Here is a 22,192-nt window from a genome sequence, read left to right on the forward strand (position 1 = left end):
AGCATATCTTAAAAAATACCCCAAACATTCCCATTTACCACAAAACATCAATTTCGATATCCAGCTACTGTAATAACACACACATACAAATGTGCACATTCAGTTCAAATATATAAATAAACGAATAATACATTTTATACATATTTGCCACAGAAAGTGGACATAAAGGCTTCTGATTTTGCGTGAAGTTTCTGCTCTGGCCCACTATCCTCTACCTACCATGGTGCTGAAATTGACCCACGAGCGTGAGATCAGTACATTGAGCACATAACCCACAGAAAGACAAAGCACATCCTTTTAGTCACTTCACAGTAGGCCATACAATTCATTATGCTTTTTAATATCAAACTTTTGTGTGTGTAACGTCACGAACGCACCTCATGTCCTTCCATGCGAGACAGACCATTGTTAGACATGTATGACACAGTTCCTGTCGTCCAGGTCCACACGTTGCGTGTCTCCGAACAGGAGGAAGGGAACCAGGCCCACCGTGTTCACCAGGGTGATGAGGGAGAACACTGACGTCCAGGAAGTGGTGACCTCAATCATGTAACCAGAAACATAGACCAGCACCACTCCTGTACAACAAACACATCTCATTTAGTGAGGCATTCACTAAAATGCTTCACTGTCAACAGAGTAAAAATCACATTTACATTAGCCTATGTTATTGACAAACAGCAACTGCTGGAGGCTTTCTATCTGACACCCACCCATGAAAGCTCCACACATATTCATAAATCCTGCAACAAAAGAGAGAATTAACAGCAATGTCAATGAAAAACTCAGTAATTAAGGTGAATCTAGGCCTACGCAAAATATAACTCATTCATAAAAACATGAAACGAATTGACAGGTTTGCCAGACTGACCGTACAGAGCTCCGGCGCAGGAGGGGGCGAGGTCCTGGACGTTCACCGACACACCGCTGACACACACACACACAACCAGCTCATGCTCAGTTACACAACTAAACAGATCATCACAGGCAGACAGATGGACAATGGAGAACAGGCTGATGGAGGTGTATATTTGCCGAACAGGGTAGTAGTAATTCAAACAAGAACTGTGAAGAATGGAGCAGAGCTCATTAGTCAGGAACACACACCTGATGTTGAACGTGGCCAGGCCGATGGCAGCAGATATGAGGGCCACGGCGGACGGGAAGGTGACCGGCTGACAAAGCAGCAGGATGAACACACTGGACACGCCCATGGAGAGGAACTGAACATGATGAAAGATAATCATAATTTAAGCCTCATTGAGGTAACAGTGGAATATTGTTTCCCAGTCCCTTATTTCCCAAACAATATGAGGTACGCTGCATAATAATATATATAGTGTCGCTGTCATATGAAAACCACTTTGGAGTTTTTATTTATTTTTTATTTATTTTTAACATCAATTGGAAGCTGGGACTACTCTTTACAACCTCTGAACATCTCCCAGCCCTGGGACCAATTCAATCTATTCTAAACAGAGAATCTGAGACTATGTGACATTATGTTCGAAAAAATAGACATTTGAATATTTTTTAAACATTCTGAAAACATTTTAGAGATAAGTGGTTTTCATCTGACAGCGAGAGATTAAGCTAAAACGGATGTTTCAGTTCTTTTTGTGACATCAACATACACAGATTCAACCTGTCTGGACAAACCTCAAAGCGTACTTAATGTATTTTCTGGTGCATGCTTTCACTACTGTACATACTACAGCAGCCCAATTTCAGATAATTGTTATGTGCTAATGTAACAGATATTAATGGTACACTGCAATACTTGCATACATCTAAAATACATCAAAGTATTATATAATTATCAGGTAATAAAAATTATATGAAATGAGGCACACTACTCTCTTGGAAAATGTGGAAAATTTACAACACACAGATGTGTGTTGTAAAATAAAATAAACACAAAATAGGCTTACCTGCATCATCTTCCTAACAGCTGCTGTACCAAATCCTAGACACATATCATGTTTTATTATCAACAAAAGGCCTCAAAAAGGCAGGGAAAGGCCAGCTAAAACAAACATGTGTGTTGACCAAGGTCATTCATGTATACCTTGCTTGATAATGAAATCTGAAACATAGCCTCCAAATAGTGCAGATGGAATGGCAAAAAACCACGGGATTACGTTACCCGTCCATCCCTGGAATGACATGCAGATCGAGGATGGTCAGATTTAGGAGATATAGTAATTTGTAACACAAACTACGATGATACACATGCTTGGATAAGAATCAGACAATGGCTGAGGTGATTGAATTGAATACCTTAGCCTGTGGAAATGTATCTTTGAAGAAGGTTGGCAGCCATGACATCAAGGTGTAAGAAGAACCGCTGCAGCACAGGTGAGCGAAGACCATGGCGCTGAGCAGATACATGAGGGGCAGGAGGAGAAAGAACAGGAGTGAAGTTAGTGTAGTCAAACTAGCGTGCATCTCACAGAGGTATCATAGCGTATAGTGTGAAACTATTGAAGTAAATCTGGGTTGTGTACCACACGGACGGTTGTTTGAGCAGTCTCCGCCAGCATATCCCTGAAAGACTGGACGTTGAACTGGAAGCGTGACTCAACAGCACCTGCATTGAGATGATCTCACCTGTACCACAGAAAACTCATATCATTCATTGCCATATAGTACACATTGTCTATTTGATACAACAATTCGTATGTGGCATTGATGATGCCTACCTGTAACAATTTATTAAATACAACTACATTTCAAAGTTCAAAATGTAAAAATAAATAAATAAATGAATTAAAAAAAAAAAAACTTTTAAAAATAAATTACAACAACAACAAAAATAAAAAAAACAATGTTCAAACACTTGTGCATGTCATAGGATATAGGGAAGCAGAGGCCTGCTGTACCTTTCAGTAGATACCGCCACAGAGTGAAGGCCCAGAGTCCAGCGAATAGACCGGTGCTATAGAACACAATCTCCCAACCGTAGCGTTCCAACATCAGGGACCCCAGCCCCCCAACCACCAATGTTCTGCAGTCACAACGAGGTACAAGAATTTCCTTGTTACACTTACAGTATACTCACATAATCATGATAAGTGTGTGTGTGTTTGTTTGTTTGTTTGTGTTTTGTGTTTCTTACTTAACTCACCCTAGATAAGAGCCACTGCCCATCATACTCATCAGAAGACCTCTCTTTCCTTCAAATCAAATCAAAGCAAACTTTATTCATTAAACTTCATTTATTTCAAATCAAACTTTATTTTTTTAAACTTTATTTTTTATTTTACCGTCATCCACTCGATGAGCACAAAGGCTGGCCAAAGAGGGGAAGTGGACCCCTGGAGAATAGATATCACCATAACATAGATTACCATAACATGGATTATCATAACATGGATATTACAATAAATTGGATTACCATAACATGGATTAACATAACATGGATATTACCATAACATAGATTACCATAGCATGGATTACCATAACGTGGATTACCATCACATGATTATTACCATAACATAGATATTAACGTAACATGAATGTTATCATAGCATGATATTACCATAACATGGATATTACCATGCTACCTATGCCCATGTCACTCTGTCTGAATGAACATTTTCATTTGGTCTATTTTTATTGTCATCCTCTCACCTTGTAACAGCCCCATAAGGAACCTGGCCATCGTCATGGAGGTGAGGGAATTCAGTCTCAGTCGCGCCAGCAGGGGGGTGCTGGCTGTGATGGCAGCCCAAGATATTGTGGACAGAAGAAGAACTCTCTCTCCTCCCATTCTGGTGAAGCAGACAACTACCATAAGGGCCAGCCATAACAGACACAACAGTTCCCAAAGCATGGGCATCTGCTCTGTTTATCAGACAGACAGACAGACAGACAGACAGACAGACAGACAGACAGACAGACAGATAGATAGATAGATAGATAGATAGATAGATAGATAGATAGATAGATAGATAGATAGATGGATGGATAAATGGATGGATGGATGGATGGATAGATAGATAGATAGATAGATAGATAGATAGATAGATAGATAGATAGAAGGACGGACGGACGGACGGACGGACGGACGGACGGACGGACGGACGGACGTACGGACGGACGGACAGACAGACAGACAGACAGACAGACAGATGATAGATAGATAGATAGATAGATAGATAGATAGATAGATAGATAGATAGATAGATAGATAGATAGATAGATGGATGGATGGATAGATAGATAGATAGATAGATAGATAGATAGATAGATAGATAGATAGATAGATAGATAGATAGATAGATAGATAGATAGATAGATAGATAGATAGATAGATAGATAGATAGATAGATAGATAGATAGATAGATAGATAGATGGATGGATAAATGGATGGATGGATGGATGGATAGATAGATAGATAGATAGATAGATAGAGGAGGTTTATGCACCTGTCACTGGCATGTCCTCCCAGGATCTGTGTGAAACAGTAACCCCAGTAGAACCCGCCAAGCACCATGCCAGACTCTGTCTTGCTCCAATGAAACTGGGTCGCCATAGGAACCACACAGATGGGCATGGCCATCCGGGCGCAGTAGAGGAGACATGTGCCCAAGAAGAGCATCCACGCCCATGTTTGAGCCAATGGCCTGCAGACACACGGTAATAGAACAGGTCATATTACTGTAAAAGTGTAGGGCTGGTCAGAGAAACCTCTGGGTACGAGGTGCGTTGAGTTTTTCCCAGGTCAGTTGACCCTATATGAACAACAGATTTAAACATTTTAACATAAACATTTTTAATCCCGTTCCCATTCCTGAACAATATCATCCCCTGTGTGTCAAAGATATCACCTACCTACAATGGTCAACAAACCAATGTTAGAATCATGGTGCATGTGTGTCCAACAGATTTTTTTTTGTGTGTAAATTCTGGTGATGTCTTTTGTGACCTCTATTTAGGCTACATTTCTAATCAAGCTCCTTGATTTTCACAATATTTCATAAGTACAATTGATAAAAGCAATGAAATTCTTGAGTAAGCAACTTGTCAAGTGGTGTGGACTTTGTAGGAATTTTTTATATTGGTAATAACTAAAACTAGCCCGTCTTGGCCTAAAGGAGGAGCGTAAACTGGACACTAGCCTAATATTAACATTATAAGCCTAAAATCGTGATTATCTGATTATCTACATTAGCCTACTTAACACTTTTTGCAAAGAGGTTGATGGGTTAAACTAGAGCAACAGGTCAAATGATGTTAAATCAAACAACTTAGCCTACATTGTAAATACCAAATCAATTACAAGGCATTTTTGGAATAAAGCAATGGTAAGTCGCTTTGAATAAAAACTTGTGTGAAGAGAGAGAAGGAGAGAGAGGGAGAGAGAGAGAGAGAAAGAGAGAGAGGGAAAGAGAAAGAGAGAGAAAGAGAGAGAGAGAGAGAGAGAGAGAATAGCGAAGGCCTTTGAGGAGAAAGCATAGAGGCAAAGAAAAGAGGCTCAAGGAGGAAGAGTGGCAGAGAGGGACAGATAATCTCCATTCCCTTTTAAACAGCCTACCCAACCATAGCCCGGCAACCACTCGAGAATTGCTGTGAGGATGACCAGTCGGACATCTTGACCCTTACTTATCAATATGCAAGGAGTGATGTGTGAGCGACGTGTGAAAATCAACACGATAACTTCACTATAGCAAACATTCACAGAAACATACAGTATCTGTCAAATACAAATAATCATATTGTTTCCCAGGAAGTGAGCTCCAGATTAAGACCGAACATGCCATGTTACAAAGAACACCCCCCACAAACAATAGGCTACTACTGTGCAATAACTGCGTAATTTGTATATTCTTATTTGTATATATTAATTATTATATCTAGGCTACTCTTCATAATTATTATTATTTATTTATTTTAATCTTTTTTTATTATTGGAGCTCCGCTCCAATTTTCGAATTTCGTTGTATGGAAATAGTAGCCTAGGCTACAGTGTCAATTATATTCTATTCTGTTCTATTCTATTCGAAACTCAGGTCTTTTGCAGCCTGCTGTTCTGATCTTCCCATCACGCTACACACCACCGCAATAAGACATCCAACTGCGCCTCATTATGATGGAGGTGAGATCGTTTGTATTTTCTTTTTCAGTAGACTAATATCAAACTTTAAGATAATCTCACCTCGGCCACTGGGTGTCCGCTTCCTCGCCCCGTCCATTAGAACCATTTCCCCCGGAGACCGAACTGACTTTACCTTCATATTTAGGTTTATGATCTAAAATGTGCCCCTCTGCCATTCACCTATCAGTTTAGAGGCTATTTATATGTAGCCTATTTACAGTGTGGCTATAAGGAAACGTAGCCCACTGAAAAATCAGAAACATTGCCCTTATAATGCACAAAACATCCGGAGGTAAACTAGCTAGACAGGTAAAACACGTGTGGGCAGCAGCACGGATTTACCTGTGTTGAGTGGGATGGCTACCTTCAGGTTTCAGTCACATCAATGCGGAATGCAGTACTGTGTGTAGTCACTTAGACCAATCCCTTTCAGTAAGGCAGAACAAAAACAATCCAATTGCGTAGGAAGTGGAACACATGAACCTAATTTAAATCTAATAGATGGAATAACACCGTCTTTGGAAATACCTATTCTAATTTGAACGACACTCATTCCACCCAAATACTTTTCTCTCTAAAAAGAGGTGTTTATTTCAATATTGCAAATTTGATCTCAAAAACGTTCAATACGAGGTATAGGCTGGGAGCGCCCTGTATTCTCTGTGCATGCTCACACAAACTGATGAAATGAAGGATGGATATTTAGCAGCAAGTAAAAAAATAAACAAAACAAGACAACATAACAAAGGCAATGGCGTTAACAACATAACAAATACATGCTCTAGGCTATGCAGCAAATATGAAAATCTAAACTGCTCACGAACATCTTCGGATGTGGTCATGATCTGTCCCATGTCTGGCTCTAGAGTGCTTTGCAGGTGAAAGGTCATGGTTCCTCAATAAATCATTCCCCTAAAATAAAACAGGTTTACTTAAAAGCTTCAGCTGTCTCTCAAAGACACAGGGGAAGTTAAATCAGCCAACTGTATTTGAAAAATATAAATTTTCTGTTGTGGAATAATTTGATCTATCACAAACAAACTTGGAACATGACGATCAACAGCTTATGTTTGGGGGGGAAAGACTGGGCACTCTCAAAAAGGAGGCTTTAATCTAGAAAGCACAGCACTTATGTACCTCTCTATCCTTAGAGGTTTCATTCACTCAACACACTCCACATTATGTAAATCTTAACGATCACACTCTCACAATGTTTAAAATTAGTGGGTAGAAATTAATTACAATGAAAAAAGATTTCCAGAATCCACCATGAAGCAAAAAAAGTGATCAATACTTATAAGACGCTTCTCAGGCAATCAAATATAAACCAACAATTAAAATTTGTTGTTGCAAAGTGTCTATAAATGTGGGTATTCTCTGTTAAATGTTTTTTTTCATACTGTAGCAGTTTTCATAACTTTTAAAATCCAACCATTTACATTTTGCACAAGTCCTCATATATGCCACATGAAAAAACTTGTTCATAGTTATATATATGTTATAACATTATCATCCAGTCGCTGACTGTTTATAAATAGAAGGGGGGGGGGGGTTGTCCATGTCATTGATCTTTTCACTTGGGGTCCTCAATTGTGCCCTTGCTAAGGTCAGTCATTTTGGGGTATTTCACTTTCTTCTGATCCAGCTCATTCTGAGCCCACAAAAGCAACTTCAGAAGCTTGGCCAGTTTGGGCGTGGACTCTCTGTTCTCATAGTCCAGCACAGCCTGGTTCACCTCGCTCCACACCTGGAAGGTCATCAAGAAGTGCATTTCAGATAGATAGATACGCAGAGTTTCCCCACGAGACCATGTTCACCAAAACACAAGAACCTCACTTCAGAACTTAGAAGACCTCTGTTTTTATTACATTCAAGAATTAAAGGATGAATTAATTCAAACATCAGACTTACACGCACGCGCGCGTGCACGCACGCACGCACACACACACACACACACACACACACACACACGCACACGCACACACACACACACACACACACACCTTCTGTCTTTGCATCATGTTGAGCAGGTCTCCAAACGGTGACTCCTCTGGGTTGTCGAAGGCCAGAAGAGCCAGCGTTCTCTCCATCTCAGTCAGGCACTCCCTGCTCTCCTCCCCCTGCTCGGCCAGCTGCGTCTGGGCAAACTCCAGAGCCGACTCCGTCTCCCGCTGCCTGATCAGCTCAATCAAGTGTTGCTGCTGCATTGGGTAAGAGAGAAGAACGCAACTAAATGAGGGTAGCGAAGTAGCAGCTCAATCAAGAGGGAATGTGAGTCGTTCCTATGGACAAAGAATTCTGATAAACAATGTGTTTGGTCAAGTTCAATACGAGACAGCTCATTACAGGTGACCATACCTGCAGATGGAAATATAAGTAGCGGTTAGTGTCGAGAAGCTCTGGATGTAGGCTGTTGATGAGAGCGATGGCTTCCTGTATTTGTCCCTTCAGAATCATCTCCCTGATCTTTATCCTCTCATCCAGAGAATCCAGGTCCACGCTAGGCTCTATTCCAGACTCCATACGGAACTTCTCTGCTGCCTCCTTGAACCCCTCTGAACATGAAGGGGGGTAGTTAGCGCAAGGAAGGATTTACAGCATGGTCATCACAGTCACATTCTCATACACCAAGCCCAGCATTACATGTCACTTTGGGAATGGCCTAATCTGATTCTATGAGAACACGTCCAAGAAATTAAAAAAAGAAGAAATTAAATCTGTTCATTTGTCACACAGCAATTCACACACCAACACACACGCCTATAACACACACACACACACACACATTTTTGTGGTCAACGGTGACCAACACACACGCCTGTACCACACACACAAACACACGCATTTTAGTGGTCGCCAGTGAAATGTGTCTGCGTTGAACCCATCCGAGCTATAGCTATAGGATCCTCCTCCACTGCCAGAGGCAGTGGCGCCCGAGCCGCTTCAGTTTACTCCATGACTATATTACAATTACTCTGTTCACTGAGGGCATCCGTCGGACCGAGGCTTCACAGCAAGATAATGTTATACGACATACCTGTAACTAGATAATTCATAATGAGCCGGTTCATGTCGGCCCTCTGAATATGAACATTATTTAGTTTTTCCATCCATTCGTCTTTCGTGATGTCATCGGTTTTTTCCGCGTAGCTCATCATCAGGCTCCTGAAGTCTGAATACAATGACATGAAAGTTAGCTATCTAGCTAAAGTTATTGTAAGCAAGCTTGACTAGCTAAACTATCCCAGCTAACAACAAACAAGCTAGCACTAAATTAGCTAGAATACGCTAGTTACTTTGCATATGCATATTTAGCTGATATAACGGCTATCCACCAGTCTTACAACTAGCTACCGTTGATGACTACTTGATTGCTATTACAAGATAACTCGTTTGACTTGCTATCTGGTTAAAACAGTTAACGTTATTCTTTCGAATGCAACGATTTTGGTAGCTAAGGTTAGCAGTTCAGTTGCTAGCTAGCTGGTTGTTGAAGCACCACCACCCACCGTATAAATTCGGTATCCAAAGCTTATTCTTCACGAGTGTGAAGTAGCGACTGAATTAAATAATAATGAACGCCACTGCTTTCAACTTCCAGATAGATGTGTTACAGAATTAAACAGTTAGCTAGTTAGCTAATGTTAGCTAGATATCTTGTGTTGTTGGTGCCCTTATCTCGCGAGAAGGTACAGAGCCACTTGATTGGTCAGAGTCAAGGGTATGATGTCATGGTTGCTAGGGAACAGTTCCATCCATTGATCCATGAATTTGTATTATGGGAAATAGAATTTATATCATTGTATCCGTTTCTGTTTTGCAGAATGTAAACCTGTTTTAGACCGCACATAAAACCTGAAATATAATAATATTTATAATAATATAATAATATTTATAATAAATAATTTTATAAAATTCTAAATTTAATATCTATAATAAATACATTTCTAATAATATTTATAATAAATACATATTTATAATATATATATATATATATTTATAATATTTATAAATAATAATATTTATAAATAATACTGCGTGTCGTGCCTAACCACTCCCCTAGCCGTGGTGATATCCGTGACATCCCACTGCTTCTTGTTCCATAATGCTTTAATAGTTCAGAAGTCATACATGGAGTGGAGACATGGCACAGCCTCATCAAAGGAGGTTAGGCTGCTATAGCAATTCTCTTGCATTAGCTTTTGCTATAGCAACTCTCCATTGCTTTAGCAATTCCCCTCCCGGACTTCAAAGCAAGTGTCGGAATGGTGTAGTGTAAATATGCATTGACTAATATGTTTTATACCATTTCTAATTGTATTCAACACCAACTCAAGTGTATCTAACTCTGATATAGTATGGCCTTTTTGGATGATCTATGCAGTAATTGAGCTGGTCAGTTCTTCTTTCTTCACAGGACCCAGTGTCGGCAGTGGGTATTTTACGATGAAGATGCTCTCTACTATTTAAGCATTTCCCCCCGACTCCCAAAGGATGCTAAAACCGGATGATGGGTGTAGACTAGCGGAGAAGACGGGCCTGCTACGCTGCGGGATCCCAATTTAATGTGTGCGCGCACGTCGATATGGGGGTGGTCGGGGGCGGAGCGAGGGTACTGCTGCTGCAGCTGTCCATGGTTGTGTATGGTGAGCGCGCGCGGTTTCTTGAGATGCAACTGCTACTATAGACAGACGGATCTCTTTTTATCCCGTGGAACATTATTTGCGCAGCGCATCAAAGACGACCGAGAGGTGAGCATCCTTGCGCATTCGGGTTGGTATTTCTTTTTAAAATATATTCGCTCCTGTCCTTGAATTACTGATGACTTTCTCGATTCAGTCATATCTTGCATCAAGAGCAGGCCATGAAGCAAACCAACATGGATGCTGTGCACTAAATCAGTGCTGCAGTTACAGAGATTAACGCTCCAAGCATCGCAATCGCAGTGTATTTCTGTTTTAGATATGGAGATAAATCTAGCTGTTTATTTAGAATGAAATCACCTTACGTTCTACAATCAAATCATTATTGCAGATTGTGCATATTGTGTTATGAATTGCACGAGTTATAATAGCACGAATTGTGTGAATTACAAACGTCAGTCATCAGACAATCTTTACGTAATTGTAGGGAAAATGTATTGTCGATTTTACCGTCCGAAGTCCTTTTGGAACTAGTTTTGTGATTTCACGACTATAGTGCGTCATTTTCATAAATCTGCCTATAGCGGCATCCCGGGAGCCTGGATGTCAATAAATGACACGATAAAATAAAATTAGGTTTACATCATTATGATCATAACGGATGTCATGTCGTAAAGATGTTTGGGAAATGTCTCGGATGGATTATTTTGTCATAGAATGTTGACTCAAGGCTCAAGCACATTCTAGTTTGATATTTGTAGTTGGTCATTGCTACAGTACATATTACATTGGTTCTGGTTGTTGATATAGTATGCGGATTTACTATGGCCTACAGTGTATGGTCACTGTGAAATAATAATAAACGAGTTATTATCTTGGTCGTACCAGAGTGGACAGCCACATAGACCCACATTTAGGCATATTTCAAGCATTCAATTCTGCGGGTACTTGGAATACCCTGCTGCTACTCAGTATTTTGGAGAAGGTGTGGCATTGGGTGAACTGCTACTGAAAGAAAAGCGTTAATCTGATGGCTTGACCTCATTAACAGGGTAATGACATTCTTCATTTTCTGTGTCCAGATTGTGAAGGACTTGAGGCACAATGGCAGAACAGCAGAGGCAACGCTCGCTGTCCACCTCTGGGGAATCTCTCTATATAGTGCTGGGGGTAGACAAGCTGGCTACACCTGATGACATCAAGAAATCTTACAGGTCAGTCAGAGACTCTGTCACTTATTCCACTGCCACTTCCACTGCCACTGTCACAGTCACTGTATTAATCATGGTATTACTCATAGGTGAAGTATATTTAGATGTACTATCACTAATTGGTATGTTATCATTGTCTCACTTGCAACTGTCTTCAGAAAATTGGCACTGAAGTTCCACCCTGATAAGAATCCTGACAACCCAGAAGCAGCTGACAAGTTTAAGGAGATAAACAATGCCCATGCCATCCTGAATGACCCCACTAAGCGCAACATCTATGACAAGTATGGCTCTCTGGGCCTGTATGTGGCTGAGCAGTTTGGCGAGGAGAATGTGAACACATACTTTGTCCTGTCTAGCTGGTGGGCCAAGGTGAGAAAGAGTTTTCTTTTCTAACAACAAACACAAAGAAACAAAAAACAAGTAACAAACAAATAAACTCGTACTCTATTTTGTCATGAAAACCATTTCTGTCTGTCCGTCCGATGTGTTACCGTACCTATGGCTGTTGATGCTCTTCCCTCTTTTCTCTCTCTCTCTCTCTCTCCCAGGCGTTGTTTGTATTCTGTGGCCTGGCCACTGGCTGCTACTTCTGCTGTTGCCTGTGTTGCTGCTGTAACTGCTGTTGTGGGAAGTGTAAACCGAGGCCCCCAGAGGCCCACGAGCCCGACTTCTATGTGTCCCCTGAGGACCTAGAGGCCCAGCTGCAGTCTGATGAGAGAGGTGAGACCCACTGGTCTGACTGATTGTCGCCCGGTCACCTCGATATGAAACGGTGTAATGTTCAGCACTGACCGTTACGTGTCTCTCTGTATCTCTTAAACAGAGGGTGGCGGTGAGCCCATCGTGTTGCAGCCGTCAGCCACAGAGACCACCCAGTTAACATCAGACGGCCACCATTCTACCTACCGAACCGACACAGGCTTCAACTAACCCTCCACCCCTCTGTCCTGGCCTGTGGCCCTGCCTGCTTCCCTGCTCCACCATAACAAGATGAACGAGAGGGGCAATCTGTTTCAACTTCACTGAGAGAGCTGCGTGCTGAAGGGGGCGAGAGAGTGGGGTCCACAGAAGGAGCTCGGCCCTCTTCCATAGTCCCCATTGTGGTCCACTTCCGCCTCAATGTTGGAAGAAAGGAGAGGGAAAACCGTTTGCTTCCCTGTCGTTCCTTCTTTCATATTTTTTGGCCTTTACCCTCACAATTCGCCTACCCAACGATCCCTATTCCATATTTGGTGTCATGGTGTAGCATGCACTGGTTAAGAAGAACCATTGTCTTTATTTTCCCTTTGTTTAATGTGACATATTGGTTTGAGAAATTCATTCTGTGGGTGCATATGTACGTGCAATATGTATGTGTGAGTGTGGTTCACTTGGGGTGCAGTTTACTTGGTGTTTTTGCTCATCAGTGAAGAGAGGCTGGGCTCAGGGAGAGGTTGGATAGTGAGGTGTGTTGCTGTTGTCTTTGAAGCATGATGCCAACATTTCAGAGCAGTGCTGTCCCAGCAGTCCTAACACATATGTTCAGTTTACTAATTAGCAATTCCATAGTTCCAAATAAGCTACTATACTCGTTCACTAGTTCATTGTTGTTGTTTTTTTTATCGTACCTGAGGTGGGTTTTGGCTCATCCTTTATTTGTCTTTGCCTGATTCAGTCTTTACTTGAGCTCTGGAAGCAATGATCTGATCTGACCCTGTAACTTGAATTGAATGCTTCTTGAATTTCCTCTGCTTCATCTTACCTGCAGTGACTAACTGGATATCATGATGACTATTATTAGGAGATGATCATTGGTTTGTTTACACCTCACTATTATTAGTGCTATTATGGCTTGCAATTGTGCCATCAATCCCTGTCAGATTAGTGGGACTCTTCTAGGACATATTGCAGCATCACCTCACTATGGGTTTTTAAAATAAAAAAAAGTTAGCTGTGTGCAATATTGAAATTATTCTAACATGGTACTGTAATTCTGGTAAGATAATTGTTATTTGGTTGTTTCAGCAGTTTGAAAACCCACTCACTGACAAAGAGCAGAATGACTTTAAAGGGAAACTAGAAGTCATGTAGTTAATCAATTCCCTGCGTGTTCATTATGGTGGTGTTGTTTTCTCGTCATCTGTTGTATTTCCCTTGGATTTGGATGCAGACTAGGCAAAGGGGAAATGGGTATTACCACCAGTACATTAGTTTAAGACTCAAAAATGTAATCCAAAACAGTGACACCAGTACAGATTATTATATTTGTGGTTCTCCTCATACTTCAGTGGATGTTAGTTGATTTAATCTTGACTGGTTTTACCAGTGCTCTCTCAATGTATCTTTACAATTCCAAACTGATAAAGTCAAGGACCATGAGCTGATCCCCACCCAGAGTCCCTTCTGAGCTGTCTTAATATGAGTGAATGTGGAAAACAAATCATGTGACCATTTTCATCCTTCTGTTTTGATGTTTAGGCTGTGTGTGCAGTATACATGTGTAAGGAAAAGCTCAACGCATTTTAAGAATATGACCTTCTTTCATCTCTAGTTTATAGCGCTAAAGGGAGTTCTGAAGAGGGTTGTGTGTCCAATGCTGTGTTTGTTTACCATCATTGAATTATAAGAGTAAATATTATTAAGCTCACGTCAAATAATCAGTGAGCTAGCACTGCAGGCAGCTCTTATAAGAACCACACTAGATTTCTATTTTATACAAGTGAATATGCATCCAGTGCAGCGGTGTAATAATTTGCCATAATCCAATATTATCCTTATCATTGTATCTGTTTCTTTAAATGCCAATGACGTGTTTCATGGTTTACATTGGGTTTCGGAACTACTCTTGCCTGCCTTCTTCTAGTGATGGTATGGTTGTTGACCTCTGACCCTTATACAGTGTTCCTGTACCCTCCTGAAAAAAACATAGATGTTCCTGTTATGGCTTCTTCACTGAGATATTGGAATATGCTAATTGTTCTGAGTTGAATGCAATGTGTTCCAAAAAAAAACAACTACTGGATCAATGATCAGGAAATGGCTCTATAAAAAATATCTAGATACAGACAACATAGTATATAGTGTAACAATAGTGATATGGTAATATGCATTCTTATTTAATTTCTTATTTTGTCATGTTTTTAATGAGCAGCTTTTAGCAGTTTTAAATGATGTTTCGATGTGGCCATTAAATTTTGCAACGCATGGTTTAATGGTTGAGGTCGCGTGTACATACACTTAAATATGAAGTATAAATCTTGACCGTTATGTTGTAGCATGGTAGTTGTGTGTCTGAAAGAAAACAAGGTGGGTCATTGATCCGATTTGCTGTTGTTAAATAAATGTTCTTGAACATTTACTTTTTTCTCCCTCTGTCATTTCAACTCTAATTCTAATCTGAGAATACTAGACGAAGTGAATCAATTTCAAGCGAAAGTTATCTCAATACATTTAACGATATAGTTCACTTTGTAGAAAATGTCTGAAATGCTTTGCGTCAAAATGTGGAGGAGTGGTGCATTTATAGCCAGTAGATGGAGCCAAAGTCCAGGCTACTGGTTTACAAGACTGCTGAGATGGCTGAAACAGATGAGGTCATTTGATCATGCTCAAAAGGGCTCATAATATTAGGTAATAAACAGGCAGACAACAGATCTTAGTTACATATGACCACCAACACATTTCCGTAGCAGTGCGTTGGACTACAGATATTTTTTCAATGTCCTTTCAACGTTCTGCCTTGAAAAAGAAAACGCGCATCATCCCAGGACAACATCTCGTCATCATCACGGTGCAGTTTAGGAATGACCGGGCTTGCCTGGCTATAGGCATTCACTGAAATACGGCTTTCACTAGCTAGTTAACTAGCCAGCCAGCTAGACCAAAACAGTATTTGATACGATATATTATTTTAAATTAAACAAAATTGTGTTGCACAGGCTGAATTTTTACATTTGGTTATTGAGATTAGAGGGTTGCTTGTTTCGAAGTTTTAGCTGCTGCCTGCTAGCACCAGCTAGTGCTACCCAACAGGTAGTTTGGCTAACGTCAGCTAACCTTACACTGAAATTGCCAGTAGAAAGGAGCTGGTCGTCTGCTCAACATGAACAGAACGGGTAAGATTTTTGATTTAACTGCATAGTATGAGAGTGATGTGCTACACTAAATTATATGGTAGGCCAAAACGATTTAAACTTGACCGTCTTTGTGGTGTCGCTAAGAAACCCAACACTACAGTAGCCTATGTCTGTAAGCGCAACAGGTAGGCAGAGGTACGCCGCCCTAACAGCTACTAACTAGTATGACATGAGCATGATGATGATGGTGGAGTCAGCGCCAATGACAACACCTAAAGTGAGGACATAATATTTCTGTCAAAACTACTTTTGATCGAAACTGGACACATTGCGTGTACCAGTTTTATAGGAAATGAGATCAGATGTTAGCTACATGTAGCCCTGACTTAGCGTATGAATATTATGTTTTTGACTTGACTCTGCTCCTCAAGGTTTTGGTGGGGACCCATCTTTTAACTTTTCTACTGGAAATCAAAGAAATGAAGGCTCGCCTCCAAATCTAACAGAGGAGGATGTGGATAATCTAAAGATGGAGTTAACTAAGGTTTTCATTCATTCATTCATTCATTCATTCATTCATTCATTCATTCATTCATTCATTCATTCATCTATTATGATCTATGCAGGTCCCACCACACTGCAAACTGTAAACTTGTCTTTATTCCACCCAGGTAGAGGATGAAATACAGACTTTGCGGCAGGTGCTCTTGGCCAAAGAGAAATATGCCGTGGAGATCAAGAGTCAACTGGGAATGGGCCCCCTGAGTGGTCTTAAACAAAACCTGGCCAAAGGTTGGCAGGAGGTCCAAACCTCCACCCCGTAAGTGTTTACGCATATAAATCCTCACTCTAGGGCCTGTCATGTTTTATACTACAATGTGTCCTGTTGGCATTAAGCATAGGCTATTTTGAGTTTTGATCACAGGGTCAGGTATAACTAATGTTCCTTCGCTAACTAATGTCCCTTCTCACAATCTCACCACCACCATCAGATTGCCCAGCTTCTTGTACAGTATTAGCAGTGTGATAGTTACATAACCATGAAAGACAAGCTCACAAATGTCATGCTCTCTTTAAAAGGATGCCCTGATAATTATATGCCATTTAACGTGTTCGCAGATATCTCTCAGCGTCAGCGACCCTGGAGGACATAAGCCAGTCGAACACGTGAGTGGTGGTCATCTTGTTTAAATAATTCTATCCCATTTTAGATAGCGGAGTTTGGAGACAGATTGTTTTCCAAAAGTTGTTGTTCTACTCTCACATGTTGTACAGTGAGCTCTTCTTAGGGACAGCTGATGGGATTTTGAGGTCAAACAGGATCAGAGTCCTGTGAATAGCCTGTGAATAGCCTGTCTAATAGTCCGACTTAGCAGCGGGGGGGGAGGGGGGCGAGGGAGCTTCACTTGTTGAAAACAGACTGCGTATTTTAGGAGCTGCTGTGCCAAGATGGAGTGAAGCTGATGGCTTGTGTCCCAGGGTCTTGTGTGGTGTGTGTGTGTGTGTGTGTGTGTGTGTGTGTGTGTGTGTGTGTGTGTGTGTGTGTGTGTTTGTGCCAACACAGCCCTTCCAGTTCTCCGCATGTGTCTTGACTCCTGCCCGTGGCTCACGACAGTGTGACATTAAGCCTAGTGATCCCTCTCTGTTCGTTCACACTCTGTTTCTGTACCTTTGGACTGTGCCTTTCTTTGTCAATAGGTTTAAGAGAACCCGGGAGAGCCTCTCCCATGCAGGCCAGGTGACCACTGCTGCCCTGTCCTCAGTGGGTGTGGCCATCACCAAGAGACTAGGAGAGATGAGGTACCCTGTACCCCTCTGTATCCCCGATCTTCCACTCTCTCTCTCCACCTGTCCACCCTCTCTTAACGCCCTTTTATGTATCCCATAAAACTGGTACCCCCACTCTGCCCTAGAGTAATCCATCCCTGAGTCATGCCTACAGATCCAGTCTCTCTTTTCCTAATCCACTGAATGATTCATCCATATTTTTAATCCAATCAGTCCTTCACTGTCAGAGAAGCCCCACATGGTTACCCGCTAGGCAGTACTTCATGTAATTAAATCAAATCGAACTTTATTTGTATAGCGCATTTCATACACAGAGACAACACAATGTGCTTTACAGAGAGCAATGGGGGGCTGGGCATAGGTCCCACCCCTACATATTCTAGTATTCTATCTAACCACAGTTATAACCCGACAAAGAACATGGACACATTTAGAAGGTTATAACAAGGTTATTCATAAAAAAAAAAGATTTTAAGTTTTAGAAGCTTTAGAATGTTCACTTCTACCTCACTTCACTTATGGTCAGTGGAACACACTACACAAAATTCCACTTCTCCCAGATTGGTCTGCTTCATTTCCTAGGGTAACAGGACCTAGGGTACCAGGACCTAGGCTAACCGCAACAGAAGACAACACAAGACTGCACTGTTAAACCTTCACAGGGCATTTTGAGGCTGAGGTTTTTTAGTTCCTGGAAGGAGGAAATCATAATAATCCAACCATACCTGTACATCTAAGTTGAACAGCGATAGCTGGTACCCCTACGTCTGCACCACTCCTGTCCATTGTTATAGAATTTACATCCAAACACCTTAAACCTTTGTTCTCTCTCTCCTTTTGTAATTCCAAACACCTCCTGAACCTCTGTCTTCCTCACTTCTCTTTTAAGACAGACCCCTGTTGTTGTATCCTCACCAGGACAGGAAAGGCCTCACACTTCAACCTTCCCATCCTGGCTCAGGCCTTTTGTTCCTTTGTCTATATTCAAAGTGTACCACGCTTTTCTTTGCATCCCTCGACCACTGTTTGATATCCGTCACCTTACTATGACGTATATAGATGAGTCAGCCAACCAAATGTCGGCTAGCATCACATCCTTGTTTGAGCACATATAAGGTGGTACCAGACGAGCTTTGGCTCACTTCTCTGGATAAACCACTCTTGTTGCGTTGTCCAGAAAGTCCTTGCGCTCGTATGTTTTCACAATAAACCAGACTCAACCTTTTGAGCGAATCTTGGTAAATCCTTTTTTGACTAGATCTGTTAAAATCCATTACACCATCCCCACGTTCCTACCTTGTACATGGAAGCTGGTGTGACCTGTGACCTGCTCGACCCTAATGTCTGCTTTTCATTTAACGCTGCTGAACGTACAGAGCTCTGCCACTGCCAAGTCCACCTCGGTAAGAAGCTCCTACACCAGCTTATCTCACACCTCGCTTGACGTGATATGTGTTCAAGTCTAGATGTAAACAGGACGTAAATTGGGCCGGAGCAGGACTTATTTGGACCATATGCGCCGGAGCTCCTTTCCATTCAGCAGAGGGCTCTGATCCCTCAGATGTGCCATCCTGCTCTTCTTCGGCCAATGGCTCCCCCCACTCACTTCTATCCATTGACGATACATTGTGAAATGTCCCCTTACTGTAGTTGTTAATGGCCACATTTGGTGTGGCCTCTGAAAGAGGCGTCCGCCAAATTGAAAGGATCCCAATCCTATGTTGTTAACTCCAGCTAGCTAGTCTAGCTAGTACCATAACCCCCTGGTTCCCCTCTTCATTAAACAAAGTGTGCATTATGGATTACTGTATATACAGCCCCAGAGGCTTTGGTAAGATTTTAGATTACCTTAAAAAAAAAGTATAACATGGCTATTTTTGGGTGAGACTTTGGGAGATGTGAAGAATCCAGAGATATCCAGGAGAAAAGGTTGCATCAGTGTCTCAAACGACAATTGTACAAGTACAATAGCGCCTTAAAGATGTGTTTGCTCTGGCTGTTGTGTTCTCCTTCTCCTTTTTGCTGTAATGCTCTTACACCCTTCTCTTCCCACTGCTCTCTGACGCAACCAGGCCCTCCTTGAACCACTCCATAAGCGTGCCTACTATGAGGTAAAACACTCTTCACTGACATCAGGGCTCAGTCACGCTGGTTCCACTTCATATTATTTAGATTAAATGCTTCAATTCTGTGTGTAGGTCTTTTTAAAACCACTATCAGTGTAGCCATTTCCCTACATGACAGACATAATCGCGGAAACTTCAGAGGGCAAATATGTCCAATGACATCACTGACATTGATTTTTTTAAAGCCTACACAAAGAATTTAAGCATTTAATCATAATAACTGAAACAAGTGTGACTGCCTGTTTAGCTGCTTTGTGGTCAGCATAACCGTGGAACTGTGATGGTATGATGGGGGTTTCAGGGCCGGAGCTTGATTGGACATGACTACTGCATGGTCCACATCATACGCCTCATGACTTGCAAGTTCAATCAATCAATCAATCAAAGCTTTATTTGTATAGCGCATTTCATACCCAGAGGAAACACAATGCGCTTTATAGAGAACAAGGGAGGTGGGTATACGACCCACCCCTACATATTCCAGAGGGAAGCAAACAGTAATCACAGTAATCACCCGGGGGCCAGATAAGTGAGCTGTAAAAATTCTTCCCTGACCCCTCTCAACAAGGCGATCGAGCAAGCTCCTGGAGTATGTTTGAGATAAGAACATTTATAAAGCAATAAATTACATTAAATTACATTTTCAGAGTAAGAGAAGCTAAAAAACAACATTGGAGAGACATGGCAAATACTGGTGTGTGTTTGCTATGGCCCAGGCCTAAAGCCGGAAGTGGGCTGGTGTATGTCTGTGTGTATGTGTGTGTGTGTTAACTAAGTGCTACGACATCCAAAGCAGACAAAGGGGTATCTATCGGACTCAGGGAGGTCTGCTGGTGACAGTGGGGCATCCACTGGACCTGGTTAGAAGATAGGAGGGAGAGAGAGAGGCACTAGGGAGAGGGAAGGCAGAACAGGGTTAGCAGCACACAGAGCCATAAAAGCAACACGGATATTAAAACAGGCAACCTGGAGCAAGCTCCTGGAATATATTTGTCTAACGGCTAAGAACATTTATAGAGCAATGAATTACATTAAATTACATTTTCAGGGCAAGAAAGCCTAAGAGCATCAGGTCCAGGCCTAAGCCGGATGTGGTTGATGTGTGTCTGTCTGTGTGTACGTGTGTGTGTTAGCTAAATATACCCAAGAAATTGCAAAAAGAAAACAAACCTGTTATTTTGTGATTACATGACACACAGCAACAAGTGATAAGCATTTCTACTTTCTTACAGGCCTTCCTCAACATTCAAGTCTTTTGAGGACATGGTAGGAAATGTGAAGGTGAGTTGGTCACAATGTAACCAAACCAAAAAGGAAAGGGAAGTTAGCACCTTGGATGTAAAATGAACGACTGTTACGGTACATCCCTTACACAGGACAAGATGGCTGGCAACCGATCGAATGGCGGAAGCACCTCTGGGTTTGACTGAAGCCCCTCACAGGATGGCCCTTTCTAATACATCACATCAGCTCCGCCCTCCTGTCATGTTGCTACGCACCCTTGCTGACTTAAACATGGGACCAGTACCCCATCAGACTTGTTATTGCATAAGAGGTGTATGCAAATTGGATAAATTATGAATTGAAAATGTTGTGTATTGGCTGAGTCTGGGAAAAGAGTGTGGGGGGGAAATAGCTATTTAACCAATGTCTCTGTGTGGGAGATGCTCCTGCCCCCCAGTAGAAGTCCATGTAGGCCACTATTAGGCTGTTTTCCCAGAGTTTCCCGTGTGAGCAGGATAGGCCGATGCATCCAGACCACTGAGGTGCAGATGGGGGGGATATACCGTGTAAACCTCTTTTAAATGGCATTCAGTGAATTGTAAGTACAAACTATTCTGAATTTGCAACCTCTCCAATTATTATAGCTCTGTGTGTTAGACAGCAGGGAGAATATCTGTATGTACTGTAGTGAATACTGTCATGTAGAGACGTTTTACTATCATGCAATAATCTGTGGTTCAGTACTTAACCCAACACTAGCTCAAAACATTGTAAGTCGCTTTTGATAAAAGTGCTGCATTACCAAATTATGAGTGTATTTTTTGTATGTTTCAGAGTTTTCAATTAAAGTCAATTGCAAAGGAAATGTATGAGTTAAGTAGTTATTTAACCCTCATGTAATGTTATTACCCTATAGTAACATTTTTTATTACAAGGCTCTCCGAAATACTCGATTACCGCTATCCTTTACCTATATTACTCTTAATATAATGGTTAACATTATTACTACCAGATCATCATATCACAGTTAAACAAGCAAAG

General features: G+C 41.4%; 4 protein-coding genes across 5 annotated transcripts; 2 read left to right on the forward strand and 2 right to left on the reverse strand.

Annotated features, from left to right (window-relative positions):
• Positions 1-408: 408 nt before the first annotated feature.
• LOC311315456 (voltage-gated purine nucleotide uniporter SLC17A9-like) lies at positions 409-6,277 on the reverse strand (the record flags this gene model as incomplete). The annotated part of the gene is made up of 14 exons (XM_084446125.1): positions 409-578; positions 714-743; positions 872-927; positions 1,108-1,223; positions 1,932-1,966; positions 2,069-2,156; positions 2,281-2,377; positions 2,508-2,610; positions 2,883-3,007; positions 3,128-3,176; positions 3,267-3,317; positions 3,634-3,773; positions 4,432-4,629; positions 6,162-6,277. The coding sequence occupies 14 exons, from the start codon at positions 6,275-6,277 to the stop codon at positions 409-411; spliced, it is 1,374 nt and encodes a 457-aa protein (XP_084302251.1).
• Positions 6,278-6,719: 442 nt separating this feature from the next.
• LOC311314854 (glucose-induced degradation protein 8-B homolog) lies at positions 6,720-9,763 on the reverse strand. The gene is made up of 5 exons (XM_084445367.1): positions 9,611-9,763; positions 9,139-9,273; positions 8,460-8,656; positions 8,105-8,302; positions 6,720-7,848 (listed from the first exon to the last, which is right to left on the reverse strand). The coding sequence occupies exons 2-5, from the start codon at positions 9,257-9,259 to the stop codon at positions 7,675-7,677; spliced, it is 690 nt and encodes a 229-aa protein (XP_084301493.1). The 5' UTR covers positions 9,260-9,273; positions 9,611-9,763; the 3' UTR covers positions 6,720-7,674.
• Positions 9,764-10,741: 978 nt separating this feature from the next.
• LOC311314834 (dnaJ homolog subfamily C member 5-like) lies at positions 10,742-13,214 on the forward strand. Of its 2 annotated transcripts, none has more exons than XM_084445342.1 (5): positions 10,742-10,852; positions 11,827-11,958; positions 12,114-12,327; positions 12,507-12,678; positions 12,782-13,214. In XM_084445342.1, the coding sequence occupies exons 2-5, from the start codon at positions 11,849-11,851 to the stop codon at positions 12,886-12,888; spliced, it is 603 nt and encodes a 200-aa protein (XP_084301468.1). In that variant the 5' UTR covers positions 10,742-10,852; positions 11,827-11,848; the 3' UTR covers positions 12,889-13,214. The 2 variants fall into 2 exon arrangements, with proteins under 2 accessions (XP_084301468.1, XP_084301469.1); XM_084445343.1 differs by having other exon boundaries at positions 10,749-10,874.
• Positions 13,215-15,637: 2,423 nt separating this feature from the next.
• On the forward strand, positions 15,638-21,949 carry LOC311314774 (tumor protein D54-like). Its single transcript, XM_084445259.1, has 8 exons — positions 15,638-16,052; positions 16,445-16,557; positions 16,685-16,833; positions 17,133-17,180; positions 17,712-17,813; positions 19,874-19,912; positions 21,160-21,208; positions 21,304-21,949. The coding sequence occupies exons 1-8, from the start codon at positions 16,040-16,042 to the stop codon at positions 21,355-21,357; spliced, it is 567 nt and encodes a 188-aa protein (XP_084301385.1). The 5' UTR covers positions 15,638-16,039; the 3' UTR covers positions 21,358-21,949.
• Positions 21,950-22,192: the final 243 nt, after the last annotated feature.

This window comes from Borostomias antarcticus (genome assembly GCF_949987555.1).
Source record: "Borostomias antarcticus genome assembly, chromosome: 11".
In the NCBI taxonomy this organism is placed as follows: domain Eukaryota; kingdom Metazoa; phylum Chordata; class Actinopteri; order Stomiiformes; family Stomiidae; genus Borostomias; species Borostomias antarcticus.

What these genes read in the sequence shown, in the direction of transcription:
- LOC311314854 (XM_084445367.1), bottom strand. Translation starts at nt 9,259, where the DNA reads ATGATGAGCTACGCGGAAAAAACCGATGACATCACGAAAGACGAATGG. An exon ending in TATGAATTATCTAGTTACAG is followed by an intron (nt 8,657 to 9,138) that starts GTATGTCGTATA and finishes CTTCATGTTCAG; the next exon opens with AGGGGTTCAAGGAGGCAGCA. An exon ending in ACATGATGCAAAGACAGAAG is followed by an intron (nt 7,849 to 8,104) that starts GTGTGTGTGTGT and finishes ATGACCTTCCAG; the next exon opens with GTGTGGAGCGAGGTGAACCA.
- LOC311314834 (XM_084445342.1), top strand. Translation starts at nt 11,849, where the DNA reads ATGGCAGAACAGCAGAGGCAACGCTCGCTGTCCACCTCTGGGGAATCT. An exon ending in TGTCTAGCTGGTGGGCCAAG is followed by an intron (nt 12,328 to 12,506) that starts GTGAGAAAGAGT and finishes TCTCTCTCCCAG; the next exon opens with GCGTTGTTTGTATTCTGTGG. An exon ending in GCTGCAGTCTGATGAGAGAG is followed by an intron (nt 12,679 to 12,781) that starts GTGAGACCCACT and finishes TCTCTTAAACAG; the next exon opens with AGGGTGGCGGTGAGCCCATC.
- LOC311314774 (XM_084445259.1), top strand. An exon ending in GACATAAGCCAGTCGAACAC is followed by an intron (nt 17,181 to 17,711) that starts GTGAGTGGTGGT and finishes CTTTGTCAATAG; the next exon opens with GTTTAAGAGAACCCGGGAGA. An exon ending in ACATGGTAGGAAATGTGAAG is followed by an intron (nt 21,209 to 21,303) that starts GTGAGTTGGTCA and finishes TCCCTTACACAG; the next exon opens with GACAAGATGGCTGGCAACCG.